At 38.9% G+C, this 27504-nt stretch overlaps 1 protein-coding gene across 5 annotated transcripts in view; it reads right to left on the bottom strand.

Annotated features, from left to right (window-relative positions):
* MBTPS2 (membrane bound transcription factor peptidase, site 2) overlaps positions 1-27504 on the bottom strand; it is a 43182-nt gene that overhangs the window by 15030 nt on the left and 648 nt on the right. For 2 of the 5 annotated variants that reach the window (XM_075429531.1, XM_075429521.1), the window contains exons 2-10: positions 22049-22197; positions 20209-20347; positions 16188-16291; positions 13621-13748; positions 10353-10471; positions 9219-9399; positions 6662-6756; positions 4526-4721; positions 4331-4395 (exon numbers count right to left, since the gene is read on the bottom strand). In XM_075429531.1, the coding sequence (XP_075285646.1) occupies positions 4364-4395; positions 4526-4721; positions 6662-6756; positions 9219-9399; positions 10353-10471; positions 13621-13748; positions 16188-16291; positions 20209-20347; positions 22049-22197 (1143 nt within the window). In that variant the 3' untranslated portion in view covers positions 4331-4363. The remainder of the gene's footprint in view (positions 1-4330; positions 4396-4525; positions 4722-6661; positions 6757-9218; positions 9400-10352; positions 10472-13620; positions 13749-16187; positions 16292-20208; positions 20348-22048; positions 22198-27504) is intronic. The other 3 variants (XM_075429510.1, XM_075429499.1, XM_075429539.1) reach the window with 2 other exon arrangements.

Genomic DNA, 27504 nt, shown 5'->3' with positions numbered 1-27504 from the left:
CATGAGGCAGAGAACTAGTGCAATCAGTCACGTAAATACATTTTCTTCCATCAATACAGGCCCTTCTGATGAGTCAGAAGCAATAATTAGTCCAACCAGCAAGCATACTATGGGTTGGAGCAATTTGGATAGCATGGAGTCCAAAAAAGAAGAATGGGTTTGGTGTGGCAACAAGCAGAGAACTTTCCAATACCGTAACTGCCGCAGCTGTGCCAAGACAGCTTGAAAAGCACGTTCTCTCTTACCTTAGCTTAAGAAAGATCTTTGACTTAGGGGAACCGAGAGAAAATAAATGTCTGTTGGACTACTGAGTGAAGAACACAACAGACAGAAATCCTGGACACCACCCAGCTCAGGAAGTCAGAGGCATCCAAGTCAAGTGATATCCAAAGGAAACAACTCATCAAGCTGAAGGCTGGTATCAGAACATCTGATCAGACTTCTTGTTCATGAGCCAAAACAGCAAAATGGCTGAGGCAGCCAGTGTATTCAATGGTTTCAAAAGACACACACTGCAATACCCTGTGATTTCAAAGCTTGACTGCCTCTTGACAAACACCTAACAAGTCCACTAACAAGTCACCATCCTGAACCTGAACTTGTGCCTACATTGAGAATGGATCACTAATCTCCTTCCCTCTTTGTTACCACAAACTGTCTGTTGTCCCTGACAGCCACTAGACATGGATCTAAACTCCAAACCTTCCTGCTGAAGCAATCTCCAAAACACAACGGAACTCTTCAGAAAGCCGCTGGACTGAACTCTCGATACTGTAATACAAGGGAATTAATTTAGTGGCTGTAATGGATCAAACCTAATGGCAGCAGGCAAATTTGTCCTTCGAGGAATAACAAGAATTACAGAAATTCTGTTCTCCAGACAGATCTTCAAAAGACAGTACTGGGAAAAGGTGAACAGCAATGAGGCTGGGTGAGGCAAACCAGTCATTGTTTTCCCACTCTAATCAAACAATTATTTGACCTGGAATTAACATTTCTTTTGTTGGCTAATTCTAGATCGTGTTGGCAAATATTGAGAAGAATGCACAACAGACACAATTTTAATTAGAAGTGATTTGGAGACGAGGTTGGCCAAAGAGCTTTTCAAAAACCTCTTCACGGGGAAAAGGGCATGTATGCTATGGAGGGGAGAGACAGTACAGTATGAGATATTTCTGTTCGGTCTCCAGAAGAACTACACATGCAATCCTTTAAATATAGGTTGAAGGCAAAGAAGGATCATCCTCAGCAACAAGGGGAAACAAGCACAGAAATCTTGAGAAACCAGACTGTACCAGACAGACCTTCATCAGAGATTATGGCTGTTGTTGCCCAAAAATCTCCCCAAAACTAGGAAGTGGCTTTTTTTTCCAGAAGACTTGGTTACAACACAAGTAAGAGACAGGTCCAGTTTTGGGAAATTATCTTCTAGGTAATTTTTATACGCTTTTCATGAAGGAAATCTTGCAGTTTTTGATCCTTGATGGGTGATGCAGATACAGTAGCATTCAGGGATATGATATTCCCTCAAGCAATGTGAATTCAAAATGCAAATGTTAGTCACCAGGTTATTCCCACCCAACAAGGGCCAGAGAAAGAAGCCAAGATTTTGCCATACCAGAAATGATGTGAAGGAATAAAAAACCCATTACAAAATAAAGAAGAAACACTGCAAAGCTGCATGGCAATAGTGACAGGGCCCTCCATTTCAACCTTATATATCATCTATCCAGCACAGGGAGAGCCTCTAGAGCATAACTGGCTTGCAATAAGAGAAGTCTGAAAGTCTTGAGTAATACCACATGAATTAAACCCACAGTATGAATTTATATTGGATTACATTAGATACTTTTTACAGAGACAATGCTAATTAAAAGGATTAATCAATGTGTCCATCCTAAACAGCATGCATCCCTAATCATTCCTTCTGGTTTAGTTTTGGCCAAATCTCCAGCACTTGTAAATTCATTTAGGATTATGATTCCTTACAGGGTTTTTTTATGCTAGAAACAAGACATTATATAGCATCCATATCAACAAAAAATATTTTTGCTAGGATATTTTACTTGGGGAAAACAAACGTTTTCTAGAAGTAAGTTGTATAGCCTATTTCTTGTAAGTAGCTAATATGGATACAAATATTAAAAAATATTGTATTTTGAAGCTAGCTTCAAATGAAAATATGAAATAATTCCTGCTTCTCCATAAATCAGGACTATCATGACAACAACACAAGCCTAAGTAGAAAATAATACATGCATAATCTTAGAATGTTTTTCACACATTACCTTAGTGATATTTCTTGAGAAAGTAAAGTCATAGCACACACTAGTGCAACTCCAGTATTAAATTGTGTGTTAAATGTAGCACCACTCTAAAAAGTAATGTTTCCTGCAGGTAGAAAGGTCATACTAAAGAATAAGGCATTTCACTAAGACACATTCCTATTTCAAAATTCACATAGTATCACAGAATCACAGCATGTTCGGGGTTGGAAGGGACCTCTGTGGGTCATCCAGTCCAACCCCCCTGCCAAAGCAGGGTCACCTACAGCAGGCTGCACAGGACCTTGTCCAGGCGGGTCTTGAATATCTCCAGAGAAGGAGACTCCACAGCCTCCCTGGGCAGCCTGTTCCAGTGCTCCGTCACCCTCAGAGTGAAGAAGTTTTTCCTCATGTTCAGATGGAACTTCCTGTGCTTCAGTTTGTGCCCATTGCCCCTTGTCCTGTTGCTGGGCTCCACTGAAAAGAGCTTGGCCCCAGCAGAGGAAGAAATTATTTTCCTTTCTTAACTGTAAAAAAATGGTTATCACATTCTGATCAGTCACGTCTGGAAAAAAAAAATCAAACCTGTTGGCCTCAAGCCAGTACTGAACAGTGCAAAGTTAAGTCTGAAATATTTAGTTGTTTCATTGGAATGCATGGAACTCTGTGATGGTACAGTAGACTACCTGCTGCCCAAGCCAGGATCCTATCTTCTTAGCTCTGGTGTTTTTCCAAAGGGAACATAGTGCATAGGATGCATTTGCAGCATAGCTTGTAGTAAAGTCAAGCTTTTAGCCTTCAAATTAACATATTCAATGTGCAATTCCCAGCGTACAGTAAATCACTTTAGAATTATATTGCTGTAAATACACTGTAAACTGTATTTTCACACAGTAACTTCTTAAAGAACTACCTCTTTAGATACAGTAACATTCTTTTCTGACTTCTGACAGACTGACAGATTCAACTGTTCTGCAGAATTACTGTTTAATAGGGAACACTGACTAAAACTCCATTGCTCCAACATATTGGAAAAGAGAACAATATCAATTGTTCCAGAGTACCTAAAGTTTATACTGTTAGAGACCAAGAAAGGGAACCTAAAATAATTATTAAACTCTATTCTTAAAATTTGTTGCTGCATTCGGAATAGATGTCATCAAATATAGAACTGTGTGTTGATGTAACACAGGTGAACAATGTTTTCCTCCTAAATGGCAAGAGAGCAGAAATAACAAGTGAAGAGATCATATTTTGGGCTTAAATGGGGGCATAGTATTAACAAGTAGAAATAAAAAATCTGTCATGCAGTATCAAAATATGACCAACACAGAAAGATAAAGACTGACAGATTAACTAAAAATATGTTTATGCTAGAATGCATAAACATTTACACCACCAGATTTCACCACTGTTTCTAAAGCTCTTTTGTACCTAATTCCAGTGCTTACTCAGAAAAGTACAATGCCTTGCTCAGGAGGTACTTCAGGATGTCTGAAGTAAGACCTCCTGTGAGGTACAGCTGTCTGTGAGGAACAGACAGGTTCCTCACAGGAAGGGACAGTAGTTTCACACTTCATACTTTTTAAGCCCCTCTGAAGGCAATTTGCACCATGCCACTCAAGCTACTAAGCAAGGATGTTAATGAGTTTGTTCATTCTTTCTGTACTTGCTCCAAGAGCAGAATTAATTTTTACTTGTCTACCTGGGTCAAGGATACAAGCTTGTCTAAAGGAGAGCCATAGTCTATTTCAAAGTAAGGAACTAAACTGTTACTTAATTTTGGGCACTCAAATAAGTAAAAAAAATGATCAGGAATAAAACATGTTGTGATTGTATTTGTGGCTCAGTAGTCACAGGAATCTGTCACAGATACTTGGATATTAGGTGTGATTTACGCAGTCATGGTAATATTCCACGGCATGATGTTAGAGCAAGTTGAGATGCTGCCGTGTGAGGAGGTGCCTGGTTCCCATGACTAACCTGGGTGAGAGCTGTTATAGAAATAGCCCTTTCATACTATTCTGAAAAAACAACCATCTCATATCACATATGGTTTCTATTACCTTTGTAACTCATTGCACTGTGCACATTTCATTTTAGGCCTGAGCAGTCCATGTCTCTCCACTGGCTGTAACAAGAAATGGATTCTGCATTAAACAAGTTAACTGACAAGCGCTCCAAGACCTTGTTCAAGCAGCCAGGCAATGTAAACCATAATAGAATTTCTTTGTTAAACAGTTTCAATAAATAATACCAACCTGTGTACTGAAGATGCATGGGGTGTCCTACATATAGCATGTCAATATGGGGTGGGTGTTTTACCCTGATTAGCCTTGTTTGGTTCTCTAAAGAAGGAGTCACACAAAAGCTTGGAATAAAGTCCTTCTGGCAGTCCATGTTGGTTCGACAAACTTTGCTGGCCTCAATAACTTTTCGTGCTGGCAGACAGGCATACTGCAAAGGGCATTTAAAATGATTATCAAATTTAAAGGTCTTTTCCAACAGATCAGAAAAAAAGGTGCTATATATTCCTTTTTAAAGCAAAGGAAGTGCCTCACTGCTATACTACCAGCCCATGAAGAGCTGACATCTGATTTGTTTTTTTTTTTTGTCAAATCCTGCAGAACCTCTACCTGATATGTATTCAACCTGTCATTCCATTTTTGGTGGAATATGGAAGAGAAGGTACACGTACCAAAACAAAAGCTAACTATTTTTGAAAAGGTACACACATGCACAACAAAAAACCAAGGCATCTAAACACGTCAGTGATTTCTAATGAACACAGCCTGGATCAACATGCTAGTGACTTACCTGTTTAAGAAGTTTTAGTCTTCATTGATATAAAACCTCATTTGGCTGAACAAAACGTTACGTTCAGCAAACAAACCAACAAATCTACCAGCTGTGTGACAGCTCAGAAATCATTCTCAACTAAGATGAACACAGGACTTAATGCAGTGCTGTGTCCCGAGTCCTGCCTATAAGACTCTCTCACTCTGCAATCTGAAAGACCAGATCTTTCTTGCTCCCCACAGGCCAAAGAGAGTACAGCAGAAAGGAAGAGGAAATTGTTCTTCCCCCTGTGTCTCTCGTAAAAGCTCAGTGATAATTTTCCTTTTGTTCTTAAACACAAGCAAGCAAAGTTCTTCATCTACTGTTTGCCATAGGGGGAAAAAAAGGGATTTTCTTGATTTTTTCTTGCTTCTTAGCCTGGTAGTTACACTCCCCATAAATGCATGAGTGTCAGACACTCTCCATTAACCTCCACACAAGCTCTTTCTATTCTGATGAGTGGGAGAGGGCACACTTTCAAATATTGCTGCATAGCACTGCAAAGACTATTTAAAATAATTGTTCAAAACCTCACAGCCAGTCTAAGGACACTTGAAGGTCACAGGCTTCTGTATGCTTTTATTTCTTCTCTGTTCCTGAGTAGCAACTATGAGCTTAAGAATGTCAAAGCTCAGTGAGACAGTCATTTATCAAATCTTGCTGAACTCCAGGACGTTACCAGCCACTGTCGTATTTCAAATGAACTGCTGGTCTGTGCTCAATTCTTAGTGGTTAAATACCACAAAACCACCCTGGACTGGGAAGTTTACCATCACAGAAACTGTAAACATAGCAGATGTAGGAATAGACTTATTTCCATTTCTTTAGGCATTTATGACTAGAGGTCAGAGCAATAATAAACTGGTATGTGTACAAACGTTTACACAGTATTTGTGCTCTTTTTCTTGTAAAGGGAACTGTTAGAAATATTACATCACTGTCAATATCGATCATGTATTTTAACAAACATTTCTGTTTTTTGAAGAAAGTAAGTCAAAATCCTACTGAGAAACTTTATGTTTCCACGTTACGAGAAAATCAACCTGGTAAAAAGGAATCAAATAGAGGCCCTGATTTTAAGAAGTTGGGAAATTTCTAGGACCCTCTCTTGCATGTTTTTAGTTTAACCTAGTGAGCAGCACTGCTGGCTTCAGACAAAATAATGGAACAAATAGTCTACTGCTTTGCTTTGCCTGTAGTGCTCAGTACCTTTAAAGACTGAAGCACCAAAATAAGCTATTTCACCTTGTTCTCAAGTATTCTCACCAGTATTCTTATCCAGTGGTGAAAATGGGGAAGGTGTCTTTCTGCCTAAAGTAATGAGGGGTATAAGATCTTTTCTGGTTCTTCCAGAGACTCCCTGATTGATCATGGCAAAAATCATAACTAATACTTCAGTTTTTTAAACCATAAATTGGGAGAATAACATACACATACACCTTTATTACAAACTGTAGGTATTCTAAAGCACTTGAGTATGCTGCATAAATGTTGGTAACTATTACTACTTTAAGTAATTTCAGATTTACCAAACAGAATTAGTAGTTTAAGTAACTCACCAGGTGGCTGTCCAAGTTATTGCTATATGAAAAGCAAATGTCTGTGAGGCTGTTGTTACTACAACATTCAACTGAGCCATCGAGTCTTCTGTAGACTAAAGAAGATAGGCATAGAGCAAACGATCAATATTATAGTAACTTCCTGAAAAGAAACTGGCCTCTGAATAAAGTAAAACAATCATTCTGTAGCCTTCAAGATCATAGTAATTCACAGAGCCTAGCTGTGGTTCAGTCACAACTAAAAATAAGCTTCACCACTTTAACAATGTCACCTGATTTCAGTCGTGTCACATACTGATTTTTTAATCTTAATATATCTCCTTTAGATACTGGAGATCTACCACTGCAATGTTCTGAGCATTACAAGTTAAAAAACATTTTTATCCATTGTGTCCAAATTGTATTTAGGTTTGGCATAGAAATTTGTTACCTGCTACTGTACAGATTTCACTGGCTGGCTACGGAAATGACCAAGACTCAAAATGTCCTCTTTAAAGTGTGAAAGCCTTTACAAGATTCAGGTTTTGAAAGCTTTCCAAGCCTTGAAGGCTGCAGCAGTGAAGAAATGATGTTTTAAACTGTGATTTGAATAGTCTGGTACAGAATATTTGTATGGATGTTCTTTAAATGAATTAATCCTAACTTACTCTACAACAACAGCTTTTAAAAAACCCACAAAAGAATAGTCACTGTAAGAATCTGTGTCACAGCAACACTGCACTACCTTCCTTAGGTAGATCAAGCCTGCAATACTGGTTGTTGATTTATCACTGCATAACCTGCAGTCCACTAACACGGAGCTTTATGCCTGGGGCTTACAGGTGCAAGCACTGTACCGTTCAATGCTTTTTTCAAGCACCCTGAGGCTAAGCAACCATGTATGTTTTTGAATGGTGAATGACCATGAAATTAGCTTCCTTATAAATGACATTGAAAACACTTTTTTTTTTTTAATTTCAAGAAGGCCCTTGGGGCATTGTTTTCTGTCTAGCTTCATACTCAAATAGTTTACTCTCCATTTGTTTTATGGTCAAGTAGATAGGGTCCATTTACTAGATATGTTTTTATTGATATTCTGTATTTATATCAAGTTGTGAACTGTCAAGATTTTGAGAAATGACAGCTGCTAGAGACCTAACAGAGTTCATTTAATTTCAGAGGAACATTTCTCACTGCTGGAGGCTTATGGCTCCAAAAATGCACACAGACTGGTCTGATTAGAATGCAGCAGTGGGACAATAAGCTGCTAACACAATACAGAAACCAAGCTTCGAAGCAATATTCAGTCTCTAGTATTAAGTCTCTAGTATTTCAATCTAAATAGGACTGGTTCAGTTGCAGAATATGCAGTTTTATTATCCATGACTCTGAAACTGCATTTTGCAGAACAGCAGAATCTAAGCACATACACCTACAACATTCAAGAATTGGTTCCTACTTGCCATCCCTGCCCAGCTGAAAGCATGTGCCAAAGCTGCCCTCCTCTTCAGAGGGATAATCCAAACTGTGTGGTCTCTAAAAACAGGATCTTGCCCATACTCCACTAGTTTCCAGTTTAAATATTTGTCTTAGTTCCAGCTGTAAGATTACTTTCCTTACATGCTAAAAAAAAATAATTACCTTTTTAGTCTCACAGGAGAACTATAGCACATCAAAAAGCTGAGCTGCCTGGCCTCCTGTTTACTTCCAGTATGACGGAAAAACGCAGCGATAATTTTGAAGCTCTGAATAGCATCACATAGGTTTGGCTCAGCAGCAGCCCCTTACCTTTGGAATTCAGTCTCCATGGATGCTTGCATGAACCAAACTCTACAGAGCTTTAGGGCATGTCACAAGACATTTGGCCAATTTAACTTGACTGTTCTTTTTTGTTCTACTTAATGTTTTTATTGTTCTAATTTCATTCAGTTCACATTTTTTTGTTTCTCAGGGGTAAACTGTTACAGCAACAAGCACTTTAATGTATAAATGAAAACAGAAGGAAACAGACTGACTTCTAGAAGCAATAGGTGCTATCCAGACAAAACTGAGTTTATGCGCAATGACAATGTGAGGTTGAAGAAGCAAATGAAACATAAAACCAGTATAGTGAGACACATCAGAAGAAGTGGCCATAATGAAGCACATCATTGGGTTAAGCCATACAATTTGTAATGTCATGCTGATCAAAGCAGTGAGGTAATGTGTGGGATTTACATCTGCAAAAGATCACTGAGTTGATCCATATAACTAAACTAAAAATAGAGGAGATAATTGTATTAGTGCGAATAACCAAGTTATGCAATATCCTGAAGAGGCAAATTTAATTACTGAGATCATACAGGTTATTTGTATAGGATGACTGCAAGACCAGAGAAATTCTTCTGTCTTCCATCTACCTCTTCCTCATTTTCAGATTTCACAAAAATGAATGGCATATTGGTCACTGCTTAAGACAGGACAGCAGACTCAACCTCCGAGAAATCTGGCGCCACCAGCAAATCCTAAATCCGAAACAGTCTTTAAGACATGATAAAATTGTAACACAGAATAATGAAGAGAGCACCTAAAGTCATACCTCTAGCTGGAAAGCTTAACTGCTGTAGGGTAGCTGCACTTATACAGTAGCCGACCTGTGACTTCTCCGAAATGCCTCTCAGACAGGAATTCCAGTCTTCCACACTATAAACTGGGCAGTCTTGTAGGTTAGTGACAAGGTCTCCCACAAAAAGACCTCTTGGTCCATTGGCAGGAGAATCCTGAGAAGAAACAGTGAAGTCAGTCATATTATTACAGTTAAAACTACAAGGATTTGTTTACAGTTCTGCTGAATAGCCATGAAATCTTTAGGTTAAAACATTATTTCCAGAGAAACGGAAAATCTCAGGCTTCACTAGAACAGATTATTTCAATTTATGATAGAACAATACAAAAATGACATTCTGTACAAAGAATAACTTATTTATTGCAAATAAAAAGAAAAGGGCAAGTCTCCAAGTGTTCCAGGGGACCTCTTCAAATTTCAGTAATTATTTTCATACAAGTTAATATGTTGTGGTTTTTCCTACCACTTTAAGTTCAGGAAGCTTAAATTCATACCTTGCATCTTTCAACAAAGCAGGGTGCACCTATACTTTCCAAGGTATAAAGCACAATAAACGTCACTCTGCTCTTCAGTTATATCAGTTCACTTTTAGATCCAAGAAAGACTGAATCCTTTCAGCTCTGCTGTTCAACTGTGCTGTATTTGATTAAGTCAGAAAAAAACCAGTTCTTTCCAGAAACTCAGCAGTCTATCTCTACTTTGCTTCCAGCTGACCAAACAAGCAAGGAAATCAGCTCAAAATAATCTTCAACATTACAAACAGATAGCAATAACTAGAGTGATAATGCAGCTTCCAGTAGATATACTTAGTGCCAATATTGAAAAGAAGTTTAAAAAACTCCCAGAAATAAGCCTGCAAACTCATCTCAAATGTCTAAACAGTTTCATAGTACACTGAATTGTCTACAATTATCCATGCTATGTTCCTTCATTTACTAATACTAAAAAACATGAGACTAAGAAGGAAACTTTAAGCAGACAAAAAGTGCAATGTATTAGATTCTGCAGAGTTCTGCACTGACCAAATTTGACAGTGATAATAAGAGACACAGGTACTTTTTAGGTCACAAAACATGATATATGAAAACAGTAAAGATCTTTTCTTACCTCTGCGACCTCAGTGACAAGTGCCCCAACACCCGTGTAATAGAAAGGGAAAAGGATGGCTGGCAGCAGAAACAAAACCATGAAACTTGCAACACCAAGAACAAAATTATGCCACACTCCTAAAAAGAAGGAAAAAAATCACATTTCTAAATAAACACTAATAACAAAAAGGTGTTTTTGAAATGCAGGATTCTACGGTTACCTTCTAATTAACCTTACTGAAATAATTACTGTAAGAATGCATGGAAGGTTAATTTATGAACAGAGGCATGAAAGAAGAATACGTATATTTCTTCACAGACTTAAATTTCTATGATGTCACTTTGTAGAGGAGTTTGTAGCTGCTGACTCCCTATTTCCTTCTTACAGTGTTTCATCTTGTTCGGAGGGGTTTGATTCAATTCTATATTTACAGTACAGGAACTGAGGTAAATATATCTAAAACCATATTAAACCTGTCTTTCTTGCACTGTATATAACACAGGAATCACAACATAACTCTTATTTCCCCTGGCTATCTCTACATGTCACCTAGTCTTCTTTTACAATGTTTCTGATGCTGCAGAAATGGAGACATTTTTGGAGTACTTTAAGTAAGGGTTTGTTGCCATTTCCACTAGTAGATGCTTCTTAAAGTGATTTCCCTTTCTGTAAGTTTGTAATCATCTCACTGAAAGACAATCAGATCAAATGTTTCAGCATTAATTTCTCCTTATCTCACACACATATATACATATGCATGCATACACAAACACAACTGCAACAAAACCAAAAGTATGAAGTAAATAATTTAACTTAATTGTTTTAACCTTTTCATCGTAAAAATAAATTTTATTTTTTCCAGCTTAAGAAAGGATCAAAATCGAAGACAGAAACAAAATTCCTTTGTAACAGTGTGGCTGCTAGAGAGAGCAAAGTGGAAAAAAAAATTAAAATTCTTCAGAAAAAAAAGAGGTGATGGAACAGCTGGAGGGTGACAAGGAATGCTTTCACACAGCTAGGAAAACATGGGCCTTAATACCATAATCTACACAGTTTGCTGTCTGGAATACAGCAGAAAAGTCTAAACCAGAAAGGCTTCAAAATCATCCCAGGCAATCTACAGAAAAATAAACAGGCTCAAAATGATAATACCTGTAGAGGCATACTGCTGAGTATACCATCAATTTAATTTTGCTAAAACAGCCTCATCCTTGGATACCTAATTCCTTGTATTTAAAAAAGGACACTTTACACAATGCTTAAAAGACCTTAAAATAATGTTTGAAAAATCTTTAATTTCTTTTTCTGTTAAACACAAGACAAAACATATAAAAAAGGATCTCAAAAAATAATACGAGTATTTGAACTAATTACAAGGAAGTGCTGTACAGAAGCACTTTTTATCTACTAGGCACAGAATTAATGCTAAAAATATCACAAGTCTTACAAGAATGCTCATTCACTATTCTTGAACTCATGATGCCATCTGCTGTACAACAAATGTACTCTCTAATCTCCAGAGTATAGGTGGGCTACAAAAGGAATATTCGGTGCCATTCTCTCCTCTAGCTCTTTTACTTAGCTGCCATGCAAAAATCTGAAAGCATGTCTCTAAACTCAGACCTTCAGAACACTGAGAATAGGTTCATTCAACTACTCCAACAATTAAGAAAAACTGAGTCAAGTTTACTGAATATCACATTATATCATTATCAAACATCCTAGTTCTGAAACATATCTATCATGAGCGGTAAAAATAATACATATATTTGTTATATCTAACTGATAACAAGCCACTGATGCTAACCAGTCTTGCAACATGCTTGTTCCTACCTTGTATTCCCCTATTTCAGGTTTCTCAAGAAACCTGAAAAATCATTACAGGTGTTTGCTTGTCCTCAAAAACATGCAAGCAATTATTTTCTATTACAGCGTATAATCTTATTTTTCTAGACGATTTCTCAGGAATGTATGTAAACAACCCATTTTGAAAATCGGTATGTCTTCTGCTTCAGCTCTGTTCACAGTAGCTGGAAATGGAAACCAATTAATTTGAGAAACAGGGCTTCATAGAAGTTAGCCTATTGCAGTGAACGATTTTGGTTCATTAGGGTATTTGGTATATAGACGTATTTACTTACCTAACATTTATCATCATTTACTTGATTTATGAAAGTTTGAAAATATGCTTTGCTGAAGGCTTCTGTTTGCCCAGCCTAAAATCCTCTACATAATGTTTTATTTATTTCATATTTTAGTTATTTCATATTCAAGAAACAATGTTAGTATCTAAACATTCCAGCAGGCTGGCTGCTATCCTACCGTCCCCTGCAATAGAAAATCATCAGTATCAAGAACTAAACCCAAATGCTAACTTTTCTATCTTTATTTCAGCAGTTTGGGAACCACCTTTGTCTCTAGAAATCAATAATACAAGTGGTTCAGGTAGCATAACACAGTCTTGGTCTACCTTTCCACAGCAACAGGGCTCTACTTCCCAGTAGCCAGAGACTTCAAAAAACATCAAATCAAAAACATTTGGAGGTTATTTGGAGCCACAAGCTATGATTCTCTTTGGGTGTTTGTGTTTTACCCTTTATTTCCTCCTGATGGCAACATCAAAGCACAGTAACCTGCAACATAACTCACGTGTCACTGAAAGTCATTCACAATACTACTCAAAAATCACATCATAGATTGCTCCTATTGCAGAAAATGGTAGTGAATTGCTCATGGGTGTTCGCCTGTGACAAGAAGTCATGTTCTCATACCACCAGTCTTCTGGCTGAGTCTTTTCCAGCTTGCGTGCTCCAAGGTTTTGCTACTTAGGCCATACAATATACAACAAAAAAAAAAGATAAAGGAACTTCTTCACCTGAGCTGGTGTAACAGTTCTGCACCTGAGCTGGTATAAGAGCTTCCTCTAATGAGAGAGGAAGGTCAAAAACCACATTTTTCCGCAACCACACAACTGGAATTTCTTATACACTATTCTGAATCAAATCTGGGATATAATAACATTTTTCATGACAGGAAATTGGTATTCATGTAAGCTCCTAGAAACTGACTTCTCCAGAAAACAACATAATATGGATAGTAATGATCAAATGACTTTCTGAAATCACAGTTTAGATTCTGAACAGAAGGATCACCTTTAGGTAAAGAGAAGCTTTTGTACTTCTTCATTTTAAACCTTCAGTCCTTCATCAAGGATTCACAAATGATGCCTGTAGCATAGAGTAACTGTGCTAAGCAAAGATTTAATAAAAAAATCACAAGCTATTACCTGCACAAAATATCCTTAATTGCTGGACCGGAGATATCAGTTGCAAGTGAGTTGTGAAGAGGTCAACAAATGCTCCAGGATAGACAATGAAGATAAAAATCCCAAATCCATTAAATCGTACTTGTTCCCTTAAAAAGAAGAAAAGAAAAATTAAGTGGTGTTACTGTAAAGAAACAAATGAGAAACTGAGAGATTCTACACAGCATGTATGTTTTGATGATGAGAATAATTAAAATTATAACCATAAAACTAACTTATTTTTCATAATACAAATAATTGAAAGATAATTAAACTAAAAAATGGTTTCTGCAGTAGTTGCCACTTTTATGGGGCACACATTTGTGAGCCCGGTAAAAAATAAAGGGTAAGTTCAACTTCTTTTCTGTCTCTTGGTAACAGCAACACATAAAATACTTTTTTAAAAAACCCTACTTTCAAGTCAACATATATTTTAACATTTGGGGGATTTTTTCTTTTAAGTAAAAAGATGGCAGTCTGTAGGATGCAGTTTCAAACTAATCTATGAAAAATTATCTGGAAGAAGCAATCGCTTCACTTATAGATTTCCAGAATTTATTATTTCTCTGTTCTTCTAAATGAAATTTAGTGTGAATTGCAAACTAACAAAAATGAGGGAAATGTCATCTGAAAAAAGGAAAACCAGAGGTTAAAAGGACAAATGCTATTTAAATATGTTAGTAGCTGACACTGTCATACAGATGATATATATTTTTTTCAGGGGTTTTACAATTGCTTTTTAAATGGCAGTTTTTAGAATAACTACGTAAAGGTTCTACAAAGCTAGAAATTTCATAAGGGACTTACAAAGGCATGACAATCATATTCCAAGACAATTATATTCCAATTATTATTAAAAAAAAATCATGTTCCAAGACAAACTAGGCATAGATCAGCCAATTCCGTATCTTTACTGAGATAGAACACTGGGCACAGTATTTTATTTATTCGCATTTATTTATTCATTGAGCATATAATATAAAAGAAGACACAGAATTATACAAAATGAATCAGAATAAAGTAATATATTAATTTCCTGGAGTGAACTCATCAGACTTGCCCATACTACCAACTAGTATTAGGCATTCTAATGCCTGCACGTGATTTCATGACTTGGGTAGGAGGTACAGAGAGAAGGAGAAGAAGAAGAAGGTTTTTTTGGCACAAGCCTTGACTAAGCTAAGGCTCAAATATTTTAAGCTCTTGCAGTTCACAGCCAATACTGTCCTGAATTGAAGTTGGCAAAAGTGTATCAGATTTCAGGGAGTCAAAGTGATTTGCCAGAAGAATAAAATTTTCCCACAGCACAGCGATTTAGTAAAGCCTAAACCCTGAGGATTGACGCTAACAGCACTACAGACCCAACCTGTGCTAGGAGGGGGGGAGGGGGGAAGAAGTCAGGCAGAAAACAGCACCAGCAAAAGCAACGTACATTGGACAAGCAAATTCTCCCCCTGAAAACAGCTGGGAATCAATTTTTTGACGAAAACATAACCCGAACTTCAGTATTCAGAGCCTTTGCTCCAGATCTCAAATGAAGATATGACACTACTAAGGTATAAGAATTATTCATTCTGGTTAAAAAGAACTCTGTAGTTACTCCTGTCTTCTCTGCAGTTTGCCAGCAGCATGTGAAGGCACTGTAAGAGCAAGGAAATTTTCTTGCTTCTTCTTGTGGTGGGATGAGCAAGAGCAAGAGCTTCATCCTCCACAGAAAAATCACTGTGAATATCAGAGGAAAAAAGCTGAAAGACACACAGAGCATATTAAACACTGAGGGTTGCAAACCACCCCTTTAATTGAGAACTTTTGGGGTTATAAAAAAGGTAGTAATGGGTTAAGATGCAGTCATGACTCCCTACACTCAAGAAAATCAGAGAAGCAATTAGGGCTTCATACTCACGGGACAGATAATGATGATGTCCAGGAGAAATGCAGAGAACACCTCAGCATCAGACCCAGTAACCACCAATTAACCCTCTTATGCTAGAGTGTCATTTACCAGTAATGACACGTCAAATAACTTGTTTTGTGAAGTAATCATCATAGTTAAGTGCCATTAAAAACATCATCTTTGGCCAGAATTAACACACCACTGTGATTAACAGGGGCAAATAACATTTGACTGAGTTACTGCTTCAGCCTGGTGGTATGCTACTTCACAAGCTATGTTTAAACAAACCAATTTAAAATCTATTTTAAAGTACCATTGTCCAATAGTGCATGGCTCCTCTTCAAGTGCCACAGCTACAGAAGTGCAATTGCCATGTGAAAAACAAGACCACTTAAAAGAAGTATTATTTTAAACCTGATGCAGTGTGGTATATTTGCAAAGCAGAAATCTTTCTTGTGATCTGTACAATAGACACCATATTAAAACTCTATCCTTAATTGTACTCCCTTCTTAAGATCTAAGGAAGCTATGAAATACAGAATAAAGAGACTCTCTAGATAAACCAAAGCAGCACTAAAAACATTCACCGGTAAGTAAAGGCTCTGGAATATTAGGCTTTGGTAGCACATAAGAAGAGAAAAGTGCTTTGTATTACCGAATAGCTGCCACCCCATGGCCGACTTCATGTATCACACCACTGATGAGGATTGCAGAGAAGAAATAGGTCAGCTGGCTGACAGGCAAATTTACACCAGGCACCTGTTGATGTGGGCATGACAACAAAACAAAACACAGGAGGAAAGTAAGAGGTACAAAGACAAATCATTCTGCTCCTAAACTTGCTGCTTTCGCTCAGCTTCTTCAGGCTATTCTCACGCAGCACTATCAGTTTGTACCTCTTCTCCCAATTTATTCAATGTATTCTAAAATATATTAAATATTTATTCTTTTGTCGAAGGCTGAAAAGCTCTCCGGGCGCAAAAGCCTTCTCCCTGCCCTACTAATTCCCCACAGCCCTGACCGAATGTGTCCTACTCTATATTAAGCTCGAGAAGTTTATAAAAATGTACACAGTCCTCCACTCAAATGAAACAGGCTTGGCAACTGTGAGTGTTACTTTACAATTTCCTGCAACCAGTCATGTAGCTACAGAGAAGATCCATCCTTCCAAAAAAAAAATTAAAAAATTGTATGGCACTTCAAACATTATGAGGCCTAAAAGTTCAAAAAATGAGCTTGGAGCTGTCAGCCTCCCTTCTCTCTCCCTATCCAAATCACAAGGCTATTTAAATTTTCAAGGTCAAAAAAAAAGGGTAACTTCTGTTTACTGTTCAAGTTTTGGCAGCCTACATATGGCAATTTAACCTTTAAAAAAAAGCACTTGGTATGAGTATACTGGTTTAATTTATGTGAGAGATAATATGCCAGCCCCTCACATTCGTCCTGTCGCTGTGGACTCCCGCCACTCCCCAAGTCCTTCATGGCACCCATCGTGAGACACCGACTCCTTCCAGATGGGCTTCAAAGCAGCCACGAGTCAGCGTACGAGGAGCCATCCCCCCCTTCCTCCGGACGGACTTCCCCCCTGCTCGGTTCGGTCCCTGCCCCGTGGCCGTGCTGCAGGGGGATGACAAGGCCACCTCTGCCGCTGGCTCTGGGACAGTTCTGTCGGCGCCCCAGCTCTCCCTGCTCGAGGCAGGGTGCACTCCAGTACAGTCACTGCTGTGAACACAACCTGAATTGCAATCCAGTGGCAGAAAAAAGATGCTATGGGCAAAAATTCCTGGCCTCTTTACAGGACTCTCTAAAACAACCCTTGTGGGGGACAAAAGACTGCAGATCCAACTGAACAGATCTCGTTTGATCATACCTTCATTTGGTCCTGCACATTCTTCAATTATATGAGTTCACCCACCCAGGTAGCAGAACTCTACAATAGGTTGGTGAGACAATCTAGCTAAAGGAAATCCTTCAAAAGACTGTTTTCATTCATGTTAAATTGAATCATTCCACAAATTCTGTCCAAAGTGTCATGATCAAAGTATTTATCTTAACTGGCACGACTATCATACCTCACTGTATGAAGATAGCTGCTCTTCATTTGTTGAGCATCCATTGCCTGTGTGACAGCATTAGCTGGTGGCACTAATCCATCAGTTAACTGGCATTGCCACTGGCCCTGTGCTCCGGGCACACGGGAGCACAGACAGCAAGAGCAAGCGCTGCCATCTTAACACCACCATGGCTATAGCGCCTGTTAGAACACAGCACCAGATGCCTTCAGACTTCACGTCAAAGAAGCTAGTTTAACATTCACCTAAAACAGAAGCTAACTCTCATGAAGGGTTCTGAAATCAATAGCAGTATTTTGTTAATAAGAATTTGCCTGCTGTAGGTGACCCTGCTTCGGCGTGAGGGTTGGACTAGATGACCCACAGAGGTCCCTTCCAACCCCTACCATTCTGTGATTCTGTGATTGTCATCTTATATTTTATGGTCTTCTGGAAATGCCTTTAGTAAAAGAAGATCCTTTGCTAGTAACTTATCTGCCTCTGTCCCAGTTTTGTTAACAGGCAACCAACACAAGAGGGGGCAGCTAACGGAAAACAGCCCAGTTACCTACAGATAGCTATGTTAAATAAAGTACATGACTGAACTGAAGAGGAAGGGTACAAAAATCCCAATCAATAAAACATAAGCAGAACTGTATCTCCCCCTCTCCATAGCCAAAGGCTAATGGCTAAACAGATTTACGCCACAGGCTAAAGTTGAGTTAAGAAAAAAAATAGTTTTTTTTCAAAAACTAACTCACTCTCCTCCAGGCAGTGAAACACAAATAACTCATTTAAATGAGAAGGTCCTCCTGACTTGTTCTTCACTTCTTTGCAACCACACATGGGTCACTTTTTGTGTCAATTTATGCTAGCATACTCCCTCAAAGAAGAATACTGAAACTCTTTAAAGGCAGAATTATACAACTGTGACCATTCAGAAACGAAAGGATGAGGTAGGAAAGAAAGAGAACCACAAGCCAACTTAGGAGAAGCAATGTTATCCCCATACGTGACATTACATTGTCCCTACATATTACCCCTATACATTACATCTTTTTCAGTGCCAGTCTGCTCTTGGTTTGAAGGCAGTGACATTGCCAGCAGGCAGTCACTGAGGAATCAATTCTACATGGAAATTGTGAACGTTATCCTAGATTTCTGCTTCGTTAGTTCCAATTCACACCAGATTAATTCCATAAGGCTCATCTTTACTTTGGTTGCCTCTATGTTATTTTCTCAAACGAACAATGTATTGCCAATAATCACTTTCCTCTGGTGTCACAGAAGTGGACAGGTCCATATAATGATCTCTGAAAATGAAGACGTAAGGGAGGCTTGTCTCACTCCAGAACGTAATAGACATACATGCTTAAGACAGACCCTGCTGGCACGTAAATGAAAAACTTTCTGTCTCATGTTCAACCTGTGCTCTACTGGACATGCAGACTGCCCACTCCCGCCTGCTTCTGGAGGTAGCTCAGGAGCAGCCGGTGGACCAGGTGACTGCAGTGGCAGGACCAGCCGTTCCCTCCCACGCCTCGCTGCCTGTGTGAAACAGACCCAAACCACCACACAGGCACTGAGTTTACAGCACAGGCTGATGATTAGGCTCATCATGCAGTTTTTTAAGCCTAGCTGCACGCTGTCAGTTTAGCACTTATGAGAAGACCTGCCATGGCAGCACGCAAGTCCCAACCGCTGCTCACTAGACTAGCTGACTACTTAAGTACAGGAAAATGGCTGGGCACCCCTGCTCTAAGCCATGCAGCAGAAGGCAGAGCACTCATAGGACCTTCTGCACTTCTGGAAAATGACTGTACATTCTGGCCAGATAGCACTCTTAGGGAAATAAGGGTAGTTAGGAATCCTTCAAGGTTAAAATTGTTGTAAGGGCAATGTCAGTTCTTCTAATACTGTCTTGCGTAGAGATAAAAAAGACAGTATTTACAATCTCTCCCGTTCTGTGAAATATATTCCTTTCTAAAACCATACAATATATTGTCCAGCATCAGAAATGCATAAAACAATTAAATACATTGTTATGAGGCCTTTAACTAGATAATGACAGAAACAGAACTTTCAATTTCACATGGTAAATTTGGGCATAAGTCCTTAATCAAAAAATCTGCCATCTTCTCACTAATGAATCTTTGCTTCACTAGCACAGAAAGCTCTTCACATTTCTTTCTTTTTCCACTGCTTTATATTGTAATAAATGAAATAGAACTCCTCTTTTCTCCTGGATTATGGATTTGCTCTGCAAACTTTAAGGCCACCAGTGCCTCTACATTGCACAGCTCAGAGGAGGCAAATTCTTAGCTCTGTTTTGTAGTCTTAGTACTATGATAATTTAGGGCATTTCAAAATTACTAGCCAATTCTCACTCCCAAGAATTTTTAATATAAACTCTTCCACATGTTTGCCTTCATTTGTCTTCCTCTCTTTTACTACCTCCACTCACCATTTTTAAGGCTGATAACAAACCAGCAAATTTTTGCATAGACGAATATCAGGAGTTAGGTTACTCTTGCATGGGAGGATTTAAGCATCACATGCCCATTAAGAAGCTGGTTAACATGAGTTCACAACTCTCAAATAAAGACCTGAGGAGTGAACACTTACCACAACTTGCAGCATACGATCATTCTGGGCTTTTGGTGCCTCCGTAAGCATCTGTGTCAGTGTTTGCATCAGTGTCTTTCCGAGAAGAATAACAGAGCCAAACATGGCAACTATACCAAACACCATTCCCATGCTGAACCTACAAAGAGAAGTACATAGCTTAGTAATGCATAGCTGCAAGAAGACAGGATATATTCTCCGAATATGTAACTGCTTTAGCACAACTTAGCACACCAAACTCATAGGGTAAAACTTATCTGATGCTACTACCATTTGTGTATCAACAGTCTAGTACAAATATATTAGCTAAAGAAAACTAATAACAATAATAGCATATACTAATAACATTGACTAATAACATGTAACATTTTCCTTGTTTAATAAATGTTTTGCATCCAAACCACATCCTGATTAGCTTTCAAACATTTTTACGTTGTTCTTATACATTCTAAATTTTATTCAGTTACCCAATACAAGTAACTTGCCATTGGCAATGAATACAAAAACATAATTAACAATGTATAATTTACCATGCTGCACCACACTGTCACATATTTAGAGACCTGAATCAAATGATGGAGTAGCATACATATTTATTTATACAAGCTTTTTCAGTAAATTGTGCACCTTCCTCACAAACGATAAAAAGCGCTAAAGAACAATAAATGAGACTCAACCTTTTTTAAAGAAGAACAACTAAAAGGTACAACTGCCAGACCCGATTTAAAATCAATCACTTAAAACACACTTGTTCTTGTCACCAATTTATTTTTCATTAAAATCAGTGTAGAAAATAATTTCAATTTATGTCAGTCCATGTAGCGGTAAATTTTCATTCAACATTATTATTCTTATTTTACACTGTGCAATAGTTGAAGGATGTGATAAAGTTTATTTTCTGGCTAAAATACTTCAATTCGCCACAGTCCTTCTTCCTCTCACAATAGAATAATTGTTCTTATACCATCCTTAATGAAGCTCACTGGGAACTGATAGATGTATTTTAAGCAACATGTACTTGTAATGTTAATTAAAGAGACTGGTGGAAACATTATACTGTAATAAATTATACACATTAAAATTGATGTAGAACTACTTCAACCTGAAATAGTAAAATCATTACGTATGAGAGAAACCAACATGAAGCAGAACCCTCTTTTATTACTATTTCACTGAGGGCAGCAATACAGGAAATGAAAAGAAATTCAAACCTTACTCATTTTATATTTTCAGAGCAGATATAAAGTAATGCTAGGAAGACAACAGAACAACAGTTTTCTAAACCAGTCCAGGAGCACCCATACCAACCACCCTGCTTGCTTACCCATTCCCAGCACTCTGTGCCGTCTTAGCACGGAAATAAAAGATGGAAGGTGAGCACTGTGCTTCTGAGCAGGTATAGTACACGAATGTCTGGGCAATGACTGACAACACGGACATGATACTTCTCAAGCTCTAGTGCAAGAGCTCAGTGTACAGTGATGGACAGATTTAGGATACAAGAAGCTGCATTCGGACCTACTTCTGTATGCAGTACTATATGTAACACCTGTACTCTTAGGAACTATGTATAGTTCAAACCACAGGTAAAAACAGTTTAGAGATTTCTAGTTTTATAGCATCCCAATATGCAACCTATATTACAGCTATGTATTTTTTAGCAGATGAAGAAGACTTATACTGGCACAGTACAACTCAGGCAACCACGTTACTTTGGTTTTATCATTAGCTTAGTGAAATAAACATGTCTATCCATTGCACTTTTAAGGCTGAAAGGCACAGATGTGGTCAAGTTGTTGACTCTGTATTTGACAGAGGAAAAAAAATCCTGAATTTATACCATAAATACAGAAATCTGGGTCTCCATCTCCCCCAGTTGTAGAACTGGCGGTTGAAGAGAGCTGTTTGCCATCGCATGTGAAAGGGAGAGACGCTCAAGCCGTATGTCAGCAGCCAGTCTTCATAAGATGCCTTCAGAGTGTTGGATGACTGCAAAACAATGCAAAATCAGTTTAACCAAAAACTTCTGGGAAGATATTGCATTATGTGACCAAGCAGTAAATGTGATCTGTTTAGATAAAAATGGATATATAACTTCAGGTAAATCCTGCACATTATTTATATTTTGACATATACGTAGGTGTGACATGTAATATGAAAAAGTTATGCCACTGTTTTGATGTAAATCGCAACAGTTCTAGGATTGCAAGAGAGAATGTGTATCCAGAGTTATCTGACAAACAAGATCTTACATCATCTCTCCTAGTGTTAAATCACTTTCTGTAGTTTTTAACTGTCTGGTTAGAAGGCTAAAGACTGAACTGCTTATGATATTTGTTCAATGTGCAATTATATTCCAGTAAACATTTTTAAAACCACAAAAAATACAAAACTACTTCTTTTGGCTTCAGCTGAAAAACTGTTTCTAATATTGGGGAGGTATGGATCAGCACTGTGGATACCCTTTAGTAAGAGTAAAAATGAGGTCTACTTTTCAAACACAAAGAATATGCCTAAAGAGACTTTGAAATATTTGATCACACTAATAAAAAGCCAGAAAGAATTTAAATTTATCAACCTGGATTGCAACAACGATTTCACTATGGTAATTTCCCAGTACTTCAAGACACTGCTAGAATGCCTTCCTAGTAGTCCCAAAGATTTCTCTTTATGAGAAGTATGACCTATAAACTATATGATTAATACTTACCTGCAGCATTATCTGATATTATAGACCAATAAACATAGTTTCACAATTGCTACTTTATATTATGTGGCACTTGTCTTCTCAAGAGGCTTTACTTGGCCTACTTCATGGAAGCCAGTATCAGAAACCCAACTGAAGGAACACTTTTCCTTTGAGGTGAAAGAGGAGCCCATGGCTCAGGAGAAGCACACCAGAGCTTTGCGCCTGCTGACTTTGGGCAGTTCCCAAGGCAGGAGTGTCTCTGCAATAATCCAGGCAAGTCTTCAGAGCTGCCTGACCCAGAGCACTGCTCCCGAGCTTCCCTACGAGCAGCAGCACCTACTGAAAACACAGGGAATGTGTAGTTGATAGCAGGCTCCCCTCTCCTCCCCCAGGAGGAACTTCATAAGTTTCTGGCTGTGATCCTGATTCTTTAAACAAGTTTAGAACCTGCCAAGTTCCTTGCATTCCTCCTGTCCTGCCGCAGTGGTGGTGGGCAGTGAGGATGTGACCTTGCACAACAATATTCATAGCTTTTCTTATTTTGTTGAATTAATTAAAATTTGAACACTACAAATTTATTTCAAGTAACAATTTTCCTAGGACGCGAGACCCATTTACTCAGGTCATTGTTCATTTATCACCTGTTACTCCATTTATCCCTTCTGCCTATATATTCCTGTGTCATTTCCTTCTTCTTCACCCTCCTGATTTCGGTCACATTTTTGTTCAGTCAGCTGAGGGCACCAACAGAAATTTTCATTGTAATGTATTCCCTAATCAACACCAGCCACTCGCTATGACACCACAAAGTTTAGTGTCCATAACCAGATCTGCATTTGCTAACTTTAACAGAAGACATCACAAAGATGATTACACTTTCACAAATAATATTATGTAAGCCAAAAAAACAATGAAAAAGACCTCCTCACATAATCTACCAGACAATTAAGAACAAAAATACATATGACATTAAGTACCTCTGACATCAGAAGCTCTCTTTTTGGAATTAAGTAAACACATCCTGTTCATTCACACAGAGTCCAAAAAAAACCTAACCAACCACATATCATTATAATAAAGCTAATTGGATACTTTAAAAATGCATTCCTTTTATCACATGCAAAAAACACGCTTCCCCTAGAAATGCCACAAATTCATCCCTTCAAATTCATTCCAACCACATCACAGCCCCACTGTATTAGCAAGACATAAATAAATATGAAGTTTTCCATGGGAAGTATGGGATTACTGACCACACATTTGTCAACTGTGGAGAAAAAAATAAAAGGTACCAAAATTCATTTCCCTTTTGCTTTTTTCTCACTAGTTGTGTGAAGGGTATTAATGATCCCTAAATGACTGCTTCTCTTTGCAAAAGACATTAAAAAGCTCTATGCAACTTTTGCACCTTCTGTCCTGAGCCCAGTAGGATCACCACATTACCACAGGCTCCCTCACGCCCTGGTCTGAGGTACGTTGGTATCCTATGTTTCATTTTAAGCTTCCTTCACACAGGCCTTGGCTCTGCTTCTTTAAGCCAAGTTCTAAGGGATCTTTGTCATATTAATTTTACTATAAAAGCAATACCTTTTTTATTTATGCAAGCCTTCAAAATAATGAACGTCTGCTAAATACACCAGAAGCTCCATAAATGTCTGCCAGCAAGCAGAAGTCCTTAACATTCTTCTTTGCTGACAAAATCTGTCCAAGAGCTCTGAACCATTTCAGCTTCCTGACCTTAAAAGCTGAAGGCTGACCTTCACTGAATGCGCCTAATGCATCCTTTATTTCTCGTAGCAGAAGGAGGGACAACCTTCTACCCTTTGCTCATTCCTGATCCTTCAGGCAGAATGAAATGGGATGATTTAGGACGCTGGGGAGCAGGAATTTAGGGGGCTGCCTGAGGGATTCCCTTTTGTAGGATCCAAGCTTCAATGGAAACTTTCGTGCCCGTGGTTCAATGAAGAGCAACAAGAGGGACTTAAAATTCCAAGCCCCGGCTTGATTTGGTGTATTTGCAGTTTGCTAACAGAAATGTATCTTGTAAGGTAAGTCTTAGCAATATTATGTGAATTTATTTGTGCAAAAATACATTTATACACAGTTATGCCTTCTATATTGTAGGTTTTCTAAGGGTCAGAATAGGCCTAACAAAATGTTTGAAATCTGAACAAAAACAGTAAGGGAACAATCTCAGCAAGAGACACTGCACATTGAACAAGTTTACACAATAAACATCAACTGCAAGTTACAGCACACATCCTTCTCTTGCTAAAAATATCAACAGGATCACGCGTGGAAAAGTACTCCTGTATTCTTTTTCACTCACACTCTGTACATCATTTTGGTGTAATTAAATTCTAAGTGATCTGAGGTCTAAGCAGGGACTGCCTTTTGCTACACTTGCTAGCAGCCTCGGGTTATGAACGTGGTGGGAGGTTTACAGTGCCAGCAATAAAAGAAGCAACCCGAGTTTCCTAATTATATAAATCTGGTTATTTAATCCAAATTCTATTTTGGCTGTGGTGCTCGCAATGAAACCTGTCCTTGAGATGTACGCACATGAGATCTACCAGTAAGTTCACTGAAACCCAACAGCTCCCATGTACTTCCTGATGATTAATAACCTTTGTCAACTTTTAGTTAAAAGAGCAACGTTTAAATTTAACTCCTGGACTCTCCTGCTTCCTATAGCATTCCAGGCATTCCCCTTTCTTTTTCAACATAAATCGGGTACTAAGGTGGCTCCAAACACTGTGGGGTTTCTTTTTTTTCTCCTTTGCTGCTGCTAAACTCTACCAGAGGCTGTAACAAGGAGCAGCTGTTCTCACTTACCGATGTGAATTATTTTAAGGTCTAGTGCCGAAACAGATCTTCAGAATCTGAGAGGTAGAAACGGGTCTCAGCATCGTGGCACAGCAGGTCTGCTACCTGAATTCAGCTCTTGCTTCACACTTTTAAGACTATTCATCTGACAGAGTTACCGGCAAAAGAAAACCGGCCTGGGGGGCTGACCCTTCTGGTGGGTTTTAGTGTGTATCACCACAGTCAGGAGCACGGCCGCCTGCTATTCGGCCAATCCTTTAACGTGTTTCAAAACAATGCCACATTTGTTTCCAAATACCGAATACAGAATTGATGTAATGACATTTGAAAAATCTTCAGATAAATTACTGTATTTTTGTCATTACCTACAGATTAGTATTTGGCAATTAACAGCTCTCATCATTTACTGAGCCAACGATTAGCAGCAGGGGGAGCCACTTATTTTCCAAGTTTTCTCATCACCTAAAATTTCTTATACTTCTTCTCGTATTTTACAGGAGGGATGAAATGAATGTTTTTTTCCTTTGAAATCGCTCAGCCTTATCTGCACTTGGCAGGAACAGATGCAGCTCCTGGACTGTAACATTAATGTAAAAAAGCAAGACAATTACAGATCAAACTTGTCATTTCACTTTTCCTCATATTTAACCATCATGCACGCTATTTTGCATACATACTTTGCAATTTCAGTCATCTCTTAGAAACCACACCTCTTGAGCTTCAAAAAAAAACCACACTGAATGAACCTTGTGCAATGCACAAATGCATCCCTCAATATAACGAATTATGTCTTCTTGGTCTATTTTCCTTTCAAACCTTCCTCTCTCCATTAGGAGGAAAAAGATGAGCCTTACAATACTCTCTGAAGATTAAAGATTTTTTCTTTAAAAAGTATTTTTATTGAGCTCTAATATCGACTTATTTGTTGGTCTCTTCTCCCAAGTATCTAACTAGCAAAAGGACAGGAGGCAATGGCCTCCAGCTGCGTCATGGGAGGTTCAGATCGGATATCAGGAAAAATTTCTACACTGAAAGAGTGGTCAGGCATTGGAACAGGCTGCCCAGGGAGGTGGCTGGGTCACCATCCCTGGAGGCGTTCAAAAAACGTGTAGATGTGACACTTTGGGACGTGGTTTAGCAGGCATGGTGGTGTTGGGTTGATGGTTGGATTTGATGGTATCGGAGGTCTTTTCCAACCTTAATGATTCTATGATTCTATTTTATTTTTTTCAGTAAAACAAAGGACATTCAAAAGAAAAAAAAATGTGCATTAGTTTTGTTTTTGCATACAGTAATTTTAGAAAAATGGTCATTATAAATGACCCACACTGTACACAGCAAACTTATAAATTAAGGTTGTTTTTTTTAAAAGGGTAGCAACCCTTTAAACTCCAGGAAGCACACTACGGTGCCGCAGCACGGCTCCGGCAGCAGACTAAAACCCGGCTGCCCCAACGCGCCGCAGCTTCGCTCCCTCAACGCAGGCCCCAAACCCCCGCAGGCGGCTGGGAGGCGGCTCCAGCCCCGGCGGCGGGCGGAGGCCAACTCCGGCGCCGGGCGCAAGGGCTCGGCGGGGCGGGGCGGGCCGGGCCGGCGGCCGCTCCCCCCCGCTCCGAGCCCGGTCGGCCCCGGCCCAACCCGGGCAGGGGGAGAGCGGTCCGCGCCTCGCGCCGGCCGTTACGCCTGACTGGCGGCTCGGGGCTCGCGCCGGGGAGCGGCGCCTACCTCCGCCCGTCGCGGGGCGGGTAGGGAGGGAGCGGGGCGGCGGACGGCCCCGGTGC

The sequence above is a fragment of the Opisthocomus hoazin genome, chromosome 1 (assembly GCF_030867145.1).
Source record: "Opisthocomus hoazin isolate bOpiHoa1 chromosome 1, bOpiHoa1.hap1, whole genome shotgun sequence".
In the NCBI taxonomy this organism is placed as follows: domain Eukaryota; kingdom Metazoa; phylum Chordata; class Aves; order Opisthocomiformes; family Opisthocomidae; genus Opisthocomus; species Opisthocomus hoazin.
The sequence above is the reverse complement of the archived record's forward strand: the minus strand, read 5'-3'. Positions and strand labels throughout refer to the sequence as shown.